Source organism: Embiotoca jacksoni, unplaced genomic scaffold (assembly GCF_022577435.1).
Source record: "Embiotoca jacksoni isolate LCO1_2020_lvr unplaced genomic scaffold, fEmbJac1.0.p SCAF_10, whole genome shotgun sequence".
NCBI lineage: Eukaryota > Metazoa > Chordata > Actinopteri > Embiotocidae > Embiotoca > Embiotoca jacksoni.
Genome location: NW_027185230.1, coordinates 5,797,501 through 5,809,986, shown reverse-complemented (window position 1 = coordinate 5,809,986; position 12,486 = coordinate 5,797,501). Strand labels below are relative to the sequence as shown.

General features: G+C 47.0%; 1 protein-coding gene across 3 annotated transcripts in view; it reads right to left on the bottom strand.

Annotated features, from left to right (window-relative positions):
* Nucleotides 1-872: 872 nt before the first annotated feature.
* palm2akap2 (PALM2 and AKAP2 fusion) overlaps nt 873-12,486 on the bottom strand; it is an 87,648-nt gene continuing 76,034 nt past the window's right edge. Inside the window, exons 10-17 of one of the 3 annotated variants that reach the window (XM_069162512.1) lie at nt 11,326-11,547; nt 10,464-10,826; nt 9,234-9,332; nt 9,021-9,122; nt 7,386-8,814; nt 6,874-7,052; nt 5,327-5,365; nt 873-3,703 (exon numbers count right to left, since the gene is read on the bottom strand). In XM_069162512.1, the coding sequence (XP_069018613.1) occupies nt 3,554-3,703; nt 5,327-5,365; nt 6,874-7,052; nt 7,386-8,814; nt 9,021-9,122; nt 9,234-9,332; nt 10,464-10,826; nt 11,326-11,547 (2,583 nt within the window). In that variant the 3' untranslated portion in view covers nt 873-3,553. The remainder of the gene's footprint in view (nt 3,704-5,326; nt 5,366-6,873; nt 7,053-7,385; nt 8,815-9,020; nt 9,123-9,233; nt 9,333-10,463; nt 10,827-11,325; nt 11,548-12,486) is intronic. The other 2 variants (XM_069162521.1, XM_069162530.1) reach the window with 2 other exon arrangements.

Sequence of the window (12,486 nt, the reverse complement as noted above, 5' to 3'; positions counted from 1 at the left end):
TGTTGGATGTTTTTTGTTTTTAATTGTTTTTAATAGTTTGAGACCAGCTCTTCACCGCACTAACAACAAGGTTGCTTTAAAAAAAAAAAAAAGCCTCCCGCTCACACACCTGACAAACAGAACCAGAAGCGCGAGTTAAACCGGGAAGACAATCGTTCTCGTCTCGTTCTTCCTCAATTCGCTCTCCTTCCTCTTCCTCTTCCTCTTCCGTCCACCCGACCGACTGACCGACCGACCGACCGGTGCCGATTCAGGTAAACCGATCCGATGTCACCGCGATCTCAATCGGCCAACTGTTCCACTGCCGATGACGTGTTCTCCTTCCTCTTCCGGGTCAGCTGCGAGGCCCGGGGCGACCCTCCTCCGTTCCCTTCCGGCCCGACGGGTCGAGCTCACCGGGTTCCGCTTGTCCCCGGGGGGTCGGGGGGGGGGGGGGGGTCGGAGGTAGAAGGCCCGGCCCGCCCCGAGCCCGGTTCTGCCTCTGCCTGAGGGGTTTCTCCCTTTCTACTGTGTGAGGTTTTCATGAGAGGATTCCTTTCCAAGCTCGCTCACGCGGGAATTGCTGAATCGTCGGCTTTTTGCCAAAAAAAACGGGAAGCGTCCTGATCCCGAGGCGCGTCGAGGTCTCGAGCTCGACGACGAAACGCGCAAACTGTTCCATCAAAATCGATTCTCTCTTGACCCGAAACGGTCGTGGAGAAAGCTGATTTGCGACGTCCTTCCCGATCGCGGGTCCGTTTTTTTTTTTGCTGCGGAGGAACAACAACAACAACAACAACAACAACAACAACAACAACAACAACGCAAAACCAAAAGGACGACGACCCGCCGCTTTAAAAACACGCGAATGAACCACTCTGAAGCGCCACACGTACAGGTTTTGTTTTTAATGAGAAAATATTGATAATATGTAACAGTAGGTGTAACACCGTGAGCCTTACATGTGCTGTGAAATAACAGAGCCGAGTATGAGCATTACAAGTGGTTAACATAGGAACAGGTTAATACCGTATACTGTGTAATAACCGCGCTTGAAGACGAGCTACCGGCATTTCAAATGATAAATAAAAATCATCTCTGCACCATGAATTTCAAACATCAAAAGCATAGTCATAGTAGTAATAATAATAATAATAATAATAATAATAATAATAAATCACACAATTCAACAACTCCTCTGCGTGTGCGTGATGACCATTTTTTTTTTTTAAAAGGGTTATAGTGAGTTTAATGAGAACTTTTGGGGCTTTTTTTTGTGTGTGTGTGTGTGTTCAGTTGAAGCAGAAATGAGGACAGTGTGTTTAACATTGTGCCGCGGCAGCTACAGTAAACCAGGGCGCCTTCACGTGTCGCAACATAAAAGCCTTACATACAGCAGACGCTCAGCACGGGCCGCTGCAAAACTACGGTCCGTCCGCAAAACTTTAACAAGGAAAAAAAGGAAAAAAAAAAAAAAAAAAAAAAAGGTCAAAAGGTCAGTCGGAGTTTGCGTTTCTTCTCAAGTGCTTTTTTTTTTTTTTTTAACACCGTCCGGCAGCTGCCGTTCGCTCCGGTCCCGACCGACTTCGCCGTTCGCACCTCGGCTCGACGTTGATCTCGCTCCGGCGTCGGCGACGCCGTACCCGTCCCGCGATCGGTTCGCCGAGACCGACTCGTCCTAAATATGAACGGGAGTTGCCGTCGAGCGTCTGAAGCCTCCGCGGTTCAGTTTTTCACCGAGTGCGTTTTTGCGCAGCGGAAGAGCAGCCGGCGTCTCTCTGAAGAGGACACTCGGACAAGACCGGCGATCGAAACCGCCGACGCCTTTTCTCATTTCAGTTTTAAGTGGTTCCATTTTAACCCTTTTTTTTTTTTTTATTTAAATTTATTTTAACTGCGAATTCTCAGTCGAAGACGGTCGTCTCGGCCCCGAGGGCCGACGTCGTCGTTTTCAAAGTTGAGCGTTTTGAACTGGATTGTTGTTTTCCCCGCGGCGTCGTCACGCTCTCGGGAGGCCCGGTTTGCGGTGTATTTGAAATATTTGAACAAAACAGAAAATAACATTAAAAAAAACAACAAACAACTGGACGAGCCCGACTTCCATGTCACTGTCCGCCTCTTCCCCGACGTTTCTTTCGTCTCCGCTGCCCGTTTGTGTGCTTTTGTTTCAGGTTAAGAAAACACGATCGCTTCCTGCTTCGGCAGACCGGAGAGCTCGAGGCCGACTGAATTACTTCCAAAGAACGACGTTCAGTTTTGGTATAACAATGTTTTTGTTTTTTTTGTTGTTTTTTTTGTTTTGTTTTGTTTTCATAAAAAGCTTCTTTTTATTTTTCAGTATTTTTTTTTTTTCTCATCAAACTTCATCCTCAGCTAAGCGAGGTACAGCAGCAGATCCACGGCCAGATGTTCATACGTCAAATACGCAGTCCTACCTCGGTGTAACACGCCAAACGACTGCCTGCATCATAACGAAGCGAGTATAACCCCCCCCTCCCCCCCTCCCCGACTCAGCCCTTTCATTAATACAATACAAATGAAACCTGACTAGCAGTGAAGTTCCCCCCCCCCCACCAAAAAAAAAAACCAACCAATATACAGGTTAATGTGTTTACTCCCGTTTGCAATGAATCGACAAAAAGTCACTGAAGAATAGCGATGGCGGACAAAAACTTCCCATCCGGCGCAAGTTGCTTATTTTCCTCGAAGGCCGACTCGGACTCCGGTAACGCGGGACAGTAACGCGGGACAGTAACGCGGGACAGTAACGCGGGACAGGAGAGGGGGAAAGCACATCGTACATTACCGCGCGCCAACGATCACCGACGGTCTCTAAGGCAAAGTCAGTTTACATTCCTAACCGGGACAGTTCGAGGATGCTGATTCTCCAGGTCGGCACTTAAATGCTTGAACGGAGGGCAGGGAGCCCCCCCCCAGGCCCCCCCAAACCCCCCCCCCCCCCCCCCCCCCCCCCCCCATCCCATCCGCCGAAGATGACTGGGGGAGGAGGAGGAGGAGGGCGGAGGAGGTTATTGTCAAAGCACACGCAGCCAAAAAAAAAAAAAAACCACAATCGGCAAGTCTCAGGCAACCCGTCAAAATGAAGTCTTCAGATCTCAGCCCGTATTTCAATAATAATAAGAATAAAAAAAAAAAAAAAATGCAGATAGGTGAAAATAAAATAAATCCTATATGAATGTTGAAGTCATTCAAGCGTCTACCTTTCTAGTAAAAACATCCGCTCCTCAACGCACCGGCAGGAAAAACCTTTCAAAGTGTCTCCTCGCGTCACAGACTCTCTCTCTCTCTGTCTCTCTCTCTGTCTCCGGACTCACCTCAACACTTCAAGTATCTCTCTCTCTCTCTCGTATCCGGCCGCTAAACGTACAGTTACGCCTTCAACTCTCAGGTCCCGCAACCACAACGCGTCGCCGCCGAGGGTCACGCGATGGTCAGGACGCCGCTCCTAAAATAAATACTGTTTTCTCTCTCCGTCCTTTCTCCTCCCGTTTCCGTTTTTCCTTTAGTCTCTTCATCCTCCTGCTTTCCCTTAACTGTCTCTGAAACGAGCAGTTTACTCCTCCTCCTCCTCCTCTTCCTCTTCTTCCTCCTCCTCCTCCTCTTCCTCTTCCTCTTCCTGTCCATCTTCATTGGCATAGATGCCGGCCTCCCACTTCAGCGCCATGTTGCTTTTCCTCCTGGTTACACGCGTGGCCTCCAGAACCTGACGGACGCAAAACAGCCAATCAGATGCAAGCGCAGTCGGAGCAATGTAATAATAACAAAATAAATAATAATAATTAAAAAAAAGCATGCTATTCTGCAGCTTAAAGGAACGCTACCACAACAAAACAAAACACACACACACACACACACACACACACACACACACACACACACACACACACACACACACACACGGGGTGGCTTTAATACTGCATGCAGTGGAAGTCAAACACTGAGGGAGCGCTCGGTTGCACCGTCGTTAAAGCTTCCTCGAGTCCCAATAAAGTACAGAAACCAAGCGCACCTGCAGTGTTTGAACAATTCGACTTTCGTGCTCAAACATCATATTTAATGTTTCCGATCAGCTTCCCGCTCACACACACACACACACGCACGCACACACACACACACACACACACACACACACACACACACACACACACACACACACACCTACAACTCAGTAAAACTGTCAGAAAAGCTCCGTTTTTCTCTTCCAGTACATCTTGTAACATTTTACAACATCTTTGAGTAAAGTTTGCTGCGAGCGAGTGTGAATATTGGATTCCTACATATCTGCATTTGGTAAAAAAAAAAAAAATCAATATACATATATATAATATAATCATTTTTTTTTTCTGTTAAAAAAAATAAATCAAATATATTCTTTATATTTTACCTTAGTGTCATGATGAATAATCTCTTTGTTGGAAATACGTTTTCATAATTGATAAGATTTGGTATACATTGTGCATGAGTGGGTCAAAGGTCACACCAAATCCATTGGGCAAGCACATGCACCACCAACATCAACACCAACACCAACACCAACACCAACACCAACAGAACAGAACAGAACAAGGCTGAGACCACAAGCAGACCTGGGATCAGATACACAACGTTGGAGTGAAGGGACAGATCCGTCTGCAGTGTCGTGGTGTACATTTAAAGGCCAATAAGAAAGTGACTGCTGGTAGAAAAGTTGAACTCTCTGACTCGTCTGTCGGACTCAAATAAGCCTCGTGACATCTGAAAAAAAAAAAAACTGCTTTCTAATCTTCCAGATCGCCATGAATAAATTAAATTTATTCTGCCGCATGATGACAACCCAAAGTGTCACATATTCTAACTTTTGCAAACAATGAGGCGCCGATAGTCCTCTGGTGTCCTACGTCGTCTGGGATTAGATGGAGAGACAGAAGCAACGGAGACAGTCTGACATCCACAGCGGTGCTTCGAAACACTCACCAGGAAGAACCTTGAAAATGTTTTTGTTTTATTTACTGCACTTTGTTTGATTTGAATTGATGAGTAAAAATAATTCATGAATTATTATTATTATTTTTTTTTAAAAGCATTACATTTACTTTTCGTGTCTGCAACTTTTGCACAGCAGTCCATAAAAAAAAAAAAGAAAGATGTTTCCTCCTGGAGGGACCCAGGTTATGTCTTCATCTATAAATCATTAATGATCCAAATAGACCTTATGTGTGTGTGTGTGTGTGTGTGTGCGTGTGTGCGTGTGCGTGTGCGTGTATTGAGTAATCTGTGTAGTCTGACCCAGGTCTGTCAGCAAAGGCAGGTAAAGGAAGTGAAACAGGTTTCGGGGTGCAACAGGTACCTCGGTGGTTACCTCGTTAGCCAGCAAGAAACGGGCATACTGACCGACCAATAGGAGAGAAGCAACAGTACACGCAGTCAACACATGTGAGGTCATCATGGATAAACAACAACAAAATCAGCAACAACAGCAGCGGCTAACAACAACAACAACAAGCCCGCCGCGCAACGGTGTGTTCAAGGTGAATTCGGTTAGATACCTTCAATTACACGCGGTAACTTTTTTTGTTGTTGTTGTTTTTGTTTGTTTGCGGTGTGTAATCTATTAGCGGTCGCACGGCTCTGTTGCCCGAAGCGCATTGTTTGTTGACTCTTAAAGGGACAGCGTATTTTTTTTTTTTTTTGAAGTGAGCTCGTACGAGGTACAAAGTCGGCGTCTGACCTGCAGTTCTGTATATCATATATATATATATCTATATATATATGATATATATGTATATATACTGTACTATATACACTGTATATACTGTGCATTTTATATTTATATTTTATAATTTTACTGCTATTTTATTGCTTTTCTATTGTTCTATTATTACCTTATTGCTTCTGTATGCTGCTGTAGCAAAATAAATTTCCCCTCGGGGATTAATAAAGTAACTACCTAACCTAACCTAACCTAACCTAACCTAACCTAACCTAACCTAACCTAACCTACCAGTGGATCGGGCTCCGTAAGGGTCTGGAACCAAATCAACACATTCTAAATACAGCGTGGTCAGATTGATTATTTTAGGCCTTTTCACACATTGCGTGCGGGTGAAACACTTACTGTGGACCGGCACGTCGTACAAACCCCCCCCCCCCCCCCCCCCCCCCCCACAAACGTTCCCTTCAAATTGAGTGAATGATGTTTACCAAATCTGAATTGAAAGGTGCAGCTCGTGTGAATATTTTCTGGTTACGTAGCGTCACAATTACAGAAACCAGTTTGACAATTATTGTTTTGGGTTATTTCAAAAGTTGAATTTGCCCCAAAAAAAAAAGAAAGAAGAAGTTAAAACCTTTTCAGGAGAGACTTGATTGTGGCACTAAAAGACATGTTACCGCCCCCAAAAACGATGGAGTCAGGACAGAAATCCCCCAACATATTACTTTCACTTTTATTTCCTGCTTGAGACGGGGGATTTCCCTCTGCTGGCTGCACAGTATTAGCTCATACCAGCAGGCTACGAATGGCGTAATTTAATCGTGTAGACATCACCAGACTTCGGTCAGCCACAAGAGTCGAACAAGCGCGTCGGCGCGACGAACTGCAGTCAACGTTGTGACACTTTCACTCTGTGATAGTTTCTGAAAAAAAACATCTAAAGGTCAGATTTATTTATCTCAAATCACAAACAAACAAACAAACAAACAAACAAACGGGCGGGACCGATGAGTCCAACTGTAAGTAATACAAACTGCCTGTACACCCTCAAAAAGTTCGTTTGTTGTTGTTGTTTTTTTGTTTTTTTTTGTATCTGCAGTTTTCTAGGCCGCGCGGCTTTCGCTTTTTGTACGGAGAAACCTCACCGTCCTCGTTTATCTCCTCCGGGGTGAAATACTCACACTGTTGTCCTCCATTTTCTCCCTCCTCTTCACTTTGTGTGTCTCGTAATCTTCCATCAGCGTCTGCATGAAGTTTTTGGGTCGTGACCCTCCAGAGTCCTCGCTGCCGGCGTCAGAGAGCGCTCCCTCCGAGGGCGACGGTGAGACGGGCGGCGCGGGTCGAACCTTCTCGATCTTTCCTGCGAAACACACGAGAAATAACCTCGCTGGTTATTTTTTTAACCGAAGCGCTATTTTAAGTCCCGGCGCGCTTTTTCTTACTCGGCCGCTTACGCGCTTTACTGGCACACTTGAAGGGAGCCGTTAAAAGCCGCGGTGTTCGTTTTTTGTTTTTTTTTAGTTTAGCATGTGAGCGTGCTGACGTTTGCTGGTTAGCGCTTCGCACCGAGTACAGCTACAGACTGCGCCGTCTGATGGGAACGTATGCAGGTATCTGTTAATCATTTATTTCCAAAAAATAACGGCATTTTTTGACAATGTGACGGAGGATAAGTGTTCTAGTATTCAGTAACCTGGTGCTGTCCGCGCTGTCAGTGTGAGTCTCGTCGGCAGGCTGTTGCTCTTCATCTTATCTGCCGGCGAAATGGCGGTTTGCCGCATCCCCTTCTTCAGCGGCCCGTGACTGCTGCCGGATGCGTTGCCGGGTCGGACGTTGACGACGGGCACCGCCTTCCGTTGTTTCTTCAGCTCTTCCTCTCTCTGCTGAGCGGCCCGGATCTCCTCCTCGATCATGGACAACGTTCGCTGCTTCTTGGAGCGCAGGCGGAACGGGCCGCTGGCCGCCTCCGCCTCGGGGCCTCGCTGGGCGGCTGCCGTGCTCCGCAGTTCGGCCGCCTCCGAGTATTTACTGAAGTAGCTGAACTCCTGCTTCTCCGTGCTCGGAGGGGAAGGGGGACGGTAGACTGGGGTTGGCCTGGGGACAGGGGCTGCTGAGGCCGGAGCAGGAGCCGCAGCCGGGGCCGAGGACGCGAGCGCTCTGGTGTAAGAGGACTGGATTGTGATCCTGCGGCCGCCGTCTCTGGGCCTCTGCGGCGGCGAGACGGGCTGAGAGGATGGAGGGGAAGGCGTCTGGAGCGGCAGCTGCTGCTGCTGCTGCTGAGCCTCTTGGGACTCTGATGGCTTCTCCTGGGAAACCACCCTCACCGCTGGCTGCCTGTCTGGCTGCGGGGACGGGTTGGACGGCGCGGGACTGGACGACATAGGCGACTGGAAACTTGGAGCTCCACTGGAGGACGCAGGCGAGGAAGAAACTGGCACCGGGCTGCTTGTGGAGACGGAGGATGGAGACACAGGAGCGCTCAGCTGTGAAGAATTGAAGTCTGACGGCTGCCAGTCGCCTCCGTTCTGAGCCGCGAGGGCATTTTGGAGGGCATTTTGGACAAGAACCCCCGCGTGGTACTCCAGCTCGTCCTCTGTCGGACTGCCGCTGGTCTGCCCGTTGACTGGGGTGGTGGGCTGCGGGGTGGGCGGGGACACCGGGGTGAGAGGCAGCGGGGTGGGGGGCAGCGACGCCCCGCTGTCAGAAACATTATCCAAGCTGAACACGGTCGTGTCCTGGGAGCGGACGGACAACTCGTCCAGTCCCGAGTCGGACTCCTCGGGGTGGAAACCTGGATGGAAATGACCCTTTCCGTCCTCTTCCTCGGGCAGGATCGTCTTTACAGCTCGCACGCACGTGAACTCTGCAGCGATTCCTTCGTCGGACCAGGTCACGTGGCTCTCTCCGGTTTCTGCAAAGATGTCGCCGCTCCCTTGGCTGCCCTTCACTGTGGCTTTGGAGAAGGGTTTGGCGGAGTATATGTAAGGATCTATGCTCTTCTTGGTGGCGTCCCCGAACAGAAACTGCTTCCTGGCAGACGAGAAATTGATCTGGTCGTCCAGTATGTCCTCCTTCCTGCTCAGCTCGGGGTCAAAGGTTACCATCGTGGGAGGACCTGACATCTGGGGCCGCAAATAGAGACGAGAGGACGGAACACAGAGAAGAAAACATGGTCTCGTTATTGTACCCTCTAGTAATAATTCATCATTTTGGTTTATGCCCTTTATATCCAAATGAATGTACTTTGTTTCAGATTGGTACGGGGCCTACAGTATGTTCGTGTGTGTGTGTGTGTGTGTGTGTGTGTGTGTGTGTGTGTGTGTGTTACCTGTGTGTATGCATAAGTATGATTCTCTTTCTGCTGTTTCCTCTCCTGGTATTTCCTGAGAGACTCAAGCTGCTCTGTGTCCAGCTGTTCTTCTAAAGGCACCTTCAATGAACCAACCAACCAACCAAACAAACAACCGATCAATCAATCAATCAATCGGTCAAGGAAGTCAGAAGAGTTCAATTATGAAACAGAGGCTGAATGGGAGTCTACCTCCTGAGGGGGGTTCCACCAGCGCTGGGCGATCCCGGGGTTCTTCTTCACCGCCTGGTCTTTGATCAGCTCCTGACGCTCACGTTCCAACTCCTGAACCTGACAGGAAAAACAAGCCAAGGGAAGAAGACGAGTATGAATATGAGGACTCCGAATTTACTGCTAATAGCATTCATGTTTTCAAATGTGTGTTCATTTACAATGAGAAAAGAGGAAAGTTCTGGTCACATATTCGGTGTTTGATGCCACTCGATGCCTGTGATTCTCCGTTCCCTGTTTTGCGGTCTGCAGGCAGTTGAGTCTGGACCATGAAACTGAGGAAGTGACTGAGAAAACCTTCTCAGTCTCAGTCGCTCCTCAAGTCTCAGCAACCGGTTGTATTACCTTTTATATATACGGGTAGGCAATACTACTATGAGGATCAAACGCAGAGCCATTTAGAGGGGATTTATATTTCACGAACACATTTTTAAAAACAATTTTGAAAGTACTTTCCTCATCTTTGATGAAAACGTGACCACAACTGACCTTTTCAGGCTTTGCTTTCACATTATGTGCTCGTGTTTCTCAGGGTTAACACGTAATTTCACTTTCAAAATCTGTTCCTTTTAGCAGGCAGTTCATGATTTCATTTAAAGTTATGGAGCAAATGCATAAAAAAAAAAAACCCCTAAAAAAACAGTCATTTTGGTTATAAAGAGCTCTGTAGATTAAGAAGTACAAACCCAGAACTTAAAATTGTACCATAATAATAACCCTTCAGCAACTTTTTCATTCAGTTATTATTCTATTTCCAGACATCTTCGCATTGTGTGTCGTAATATTGAGACTCTCAAAACCTTATAATCTTATTTTCCCTATTAATAACATTAACTCACGTACATTCACGTTGTCATTCATTTTGATCTTAGATTGTCATAAATGATCTGTTTATATAAAAGTAAGCAGTTGAGACCTTCTGACTAAAGGTCATAAGGACTGTCTGACTGTCTACAGAGTAAGTAAAGTCATTAATTTACACTTGTTTACGTGTTTTTTGGTAGAACTTATGATTGTTTTGTACTTGGACATGATTGTCCAATGATCCGTGATTGTGCTCGGAGAGCTTTCTTCAGAACTAAAAAAAAAAAAAACAAACAAACAGAAGAAAACAACAAGCCGCTGGGGTTTTCGGTCCGTTTGTGAACAGCGTATCCGTTACGCGTGACACACTGCCGAACAGCCGTTTACCTCCTCCGAGGGGCGCGTCCTCGTCACCCGGACCTGCTGCTCCTCTCCGGGGGAGAAGAGTTTGGCCGGACGCCTCTCCTCCTGAAACGCTCGCAGCTCAAACTTGGCCCCGCTGCGTCCCGACTCGTCTCCCTGGAGGTGGCCGTTGGTCCTCACGGCGGACTCCTCCCGGTGGAGGAACGTGGTTTGTCTCTGTCCCTCTACGATGATGGGCTGGTGATTGACGGGGGAGGAGGCCGACACGCAGACGGAGGGGGAGGGTCCGTCGACGCTGATGGGTTTGACGTGCTCTGACGGAGAGGAGCTTCCGTTGGTGGGTGTGTCGGAGGCTGCGTCCAACACCTGGTCCAGGTAGCGGATCTCCTGCAGACGCAGCACATGATTAAACTGCTGTTTACGGCAAAATACCATCACAGAAATGAAAACAACCGTCACTGGGAATGATAATAGATGTCGGGGAGGGGTGGTGTGGGGGGGGTGTCGAGCCGAGGTGGACCTGACCTGGAATTATGGCCTCATAAAGACCACATCGAAACTACAATCCAAGGTAATTAACTTAATGACGTTTAAATAATGGCTAACACCAGAATTAATCTGTTATTCAAATAGAAATATTAAGCAAATGTTTTCAAATTGCTATGACACCCGAATGTTGCACAGTTTCCCCAGGCGTGTCGCCCATGTAAGTTGGTTGGCTGTTGGAAGGAAACTGTTGTTTAGGATCAAACGGTGAAAACAAAAGAAAGAAACACAGAAAATATAAAAGAAATGTGACCGGGGAAAAAAAAAAATCGGAAGTAGACCATCAGAAAACGAGAAGCTGAATATTTAGGAGGAGTTTTGTTGAGAGAAGCTTGCGTACCTGCGCCACCTCACTATCTCCGCTCTCTACTTTCACACCAGCTACGTTGTGGGCTCGGTTACTGGGGCTGCTGAGGCAGCCATGTTGGATCTGCTGGCTCTCCAGTTCCATGGTTGCAGGCCTGTCAGTGATAACGCTGACTGATTCCTGGAAACTGACACTCTTCAGGGCTCGCTCTCTCGGTGTTGTGTCACTGACATCCTCGGCTGCCCGCCACGATTTCTGTGTCAACAAACAAACAACCGTGTTTCAGAGGTTGATGACCGATGTGATAACAACAATGTAGGCTCAAAGCGAGAATTTAAAAAAAAAAGACGATTAATAACCTCAGTCCCTTTTTCAGAAAGGGCAGACTAACCTCTCTCTCACACCTCGTACAGACGGACGTTGCACAATAATCTGTCTGTCTGCATTGCAGCAGCACAGAGAGGGAAGTTAAAGCTCTGCAGCAGTGGTGTTCTGACTGGTTCCCACCACTACGGGGCGCCAAATCACAGGCTGATATTTTAGGACATCACAATGACAACGAACTTCCACAGTACTTAAGACCCTCACAGGTCTATCAATGAATATGTATGCTGAATACCTGATATGACCTGGATACCTGAAAATACTTCAAATGAAAAAAAAACTCATGCGCCTTCTTATTTATAGTTGTATTCCAAAAACACCCAAACTGGTTGATGGCTTGTCAGACAATAACTTTTATGTTTTTGTTATGTTCTGCTTCACAGAATATGTCTACTAAAACAGCTGTTTCAATTTCGTCTTGAATAAAGAGAGCCATAAATAGTCATTTTTGGCCCCTTTAATATACCGGAATACATTTTCTGCACAAAGTTTGTCTGACGTGAATCCCTGTCCACGTTAATGTCACTAAATATACTGTGGGTCCTTCGGGTTTAGAGGTATTTCAGGAGAGAAGTGCTCTGTTACACGCATTCGCTGGAGCAGCTTCACTGCAGTGTTTTGATGAAGTATCTGGCTCGGCAACACATCATCAGCAGAGGAAAGAAAACGTCTTCCAAAACTCTAACGATCCCTGCGGCGTACATGTAGACGAGCAGCTAATTGTGTAACCGCTTGACAATTTAATAAGTTGTCACACTGTAAAGAATTATCCCTCTAAATGTCTTTTCAAATGGAATTAAACCTGTAACA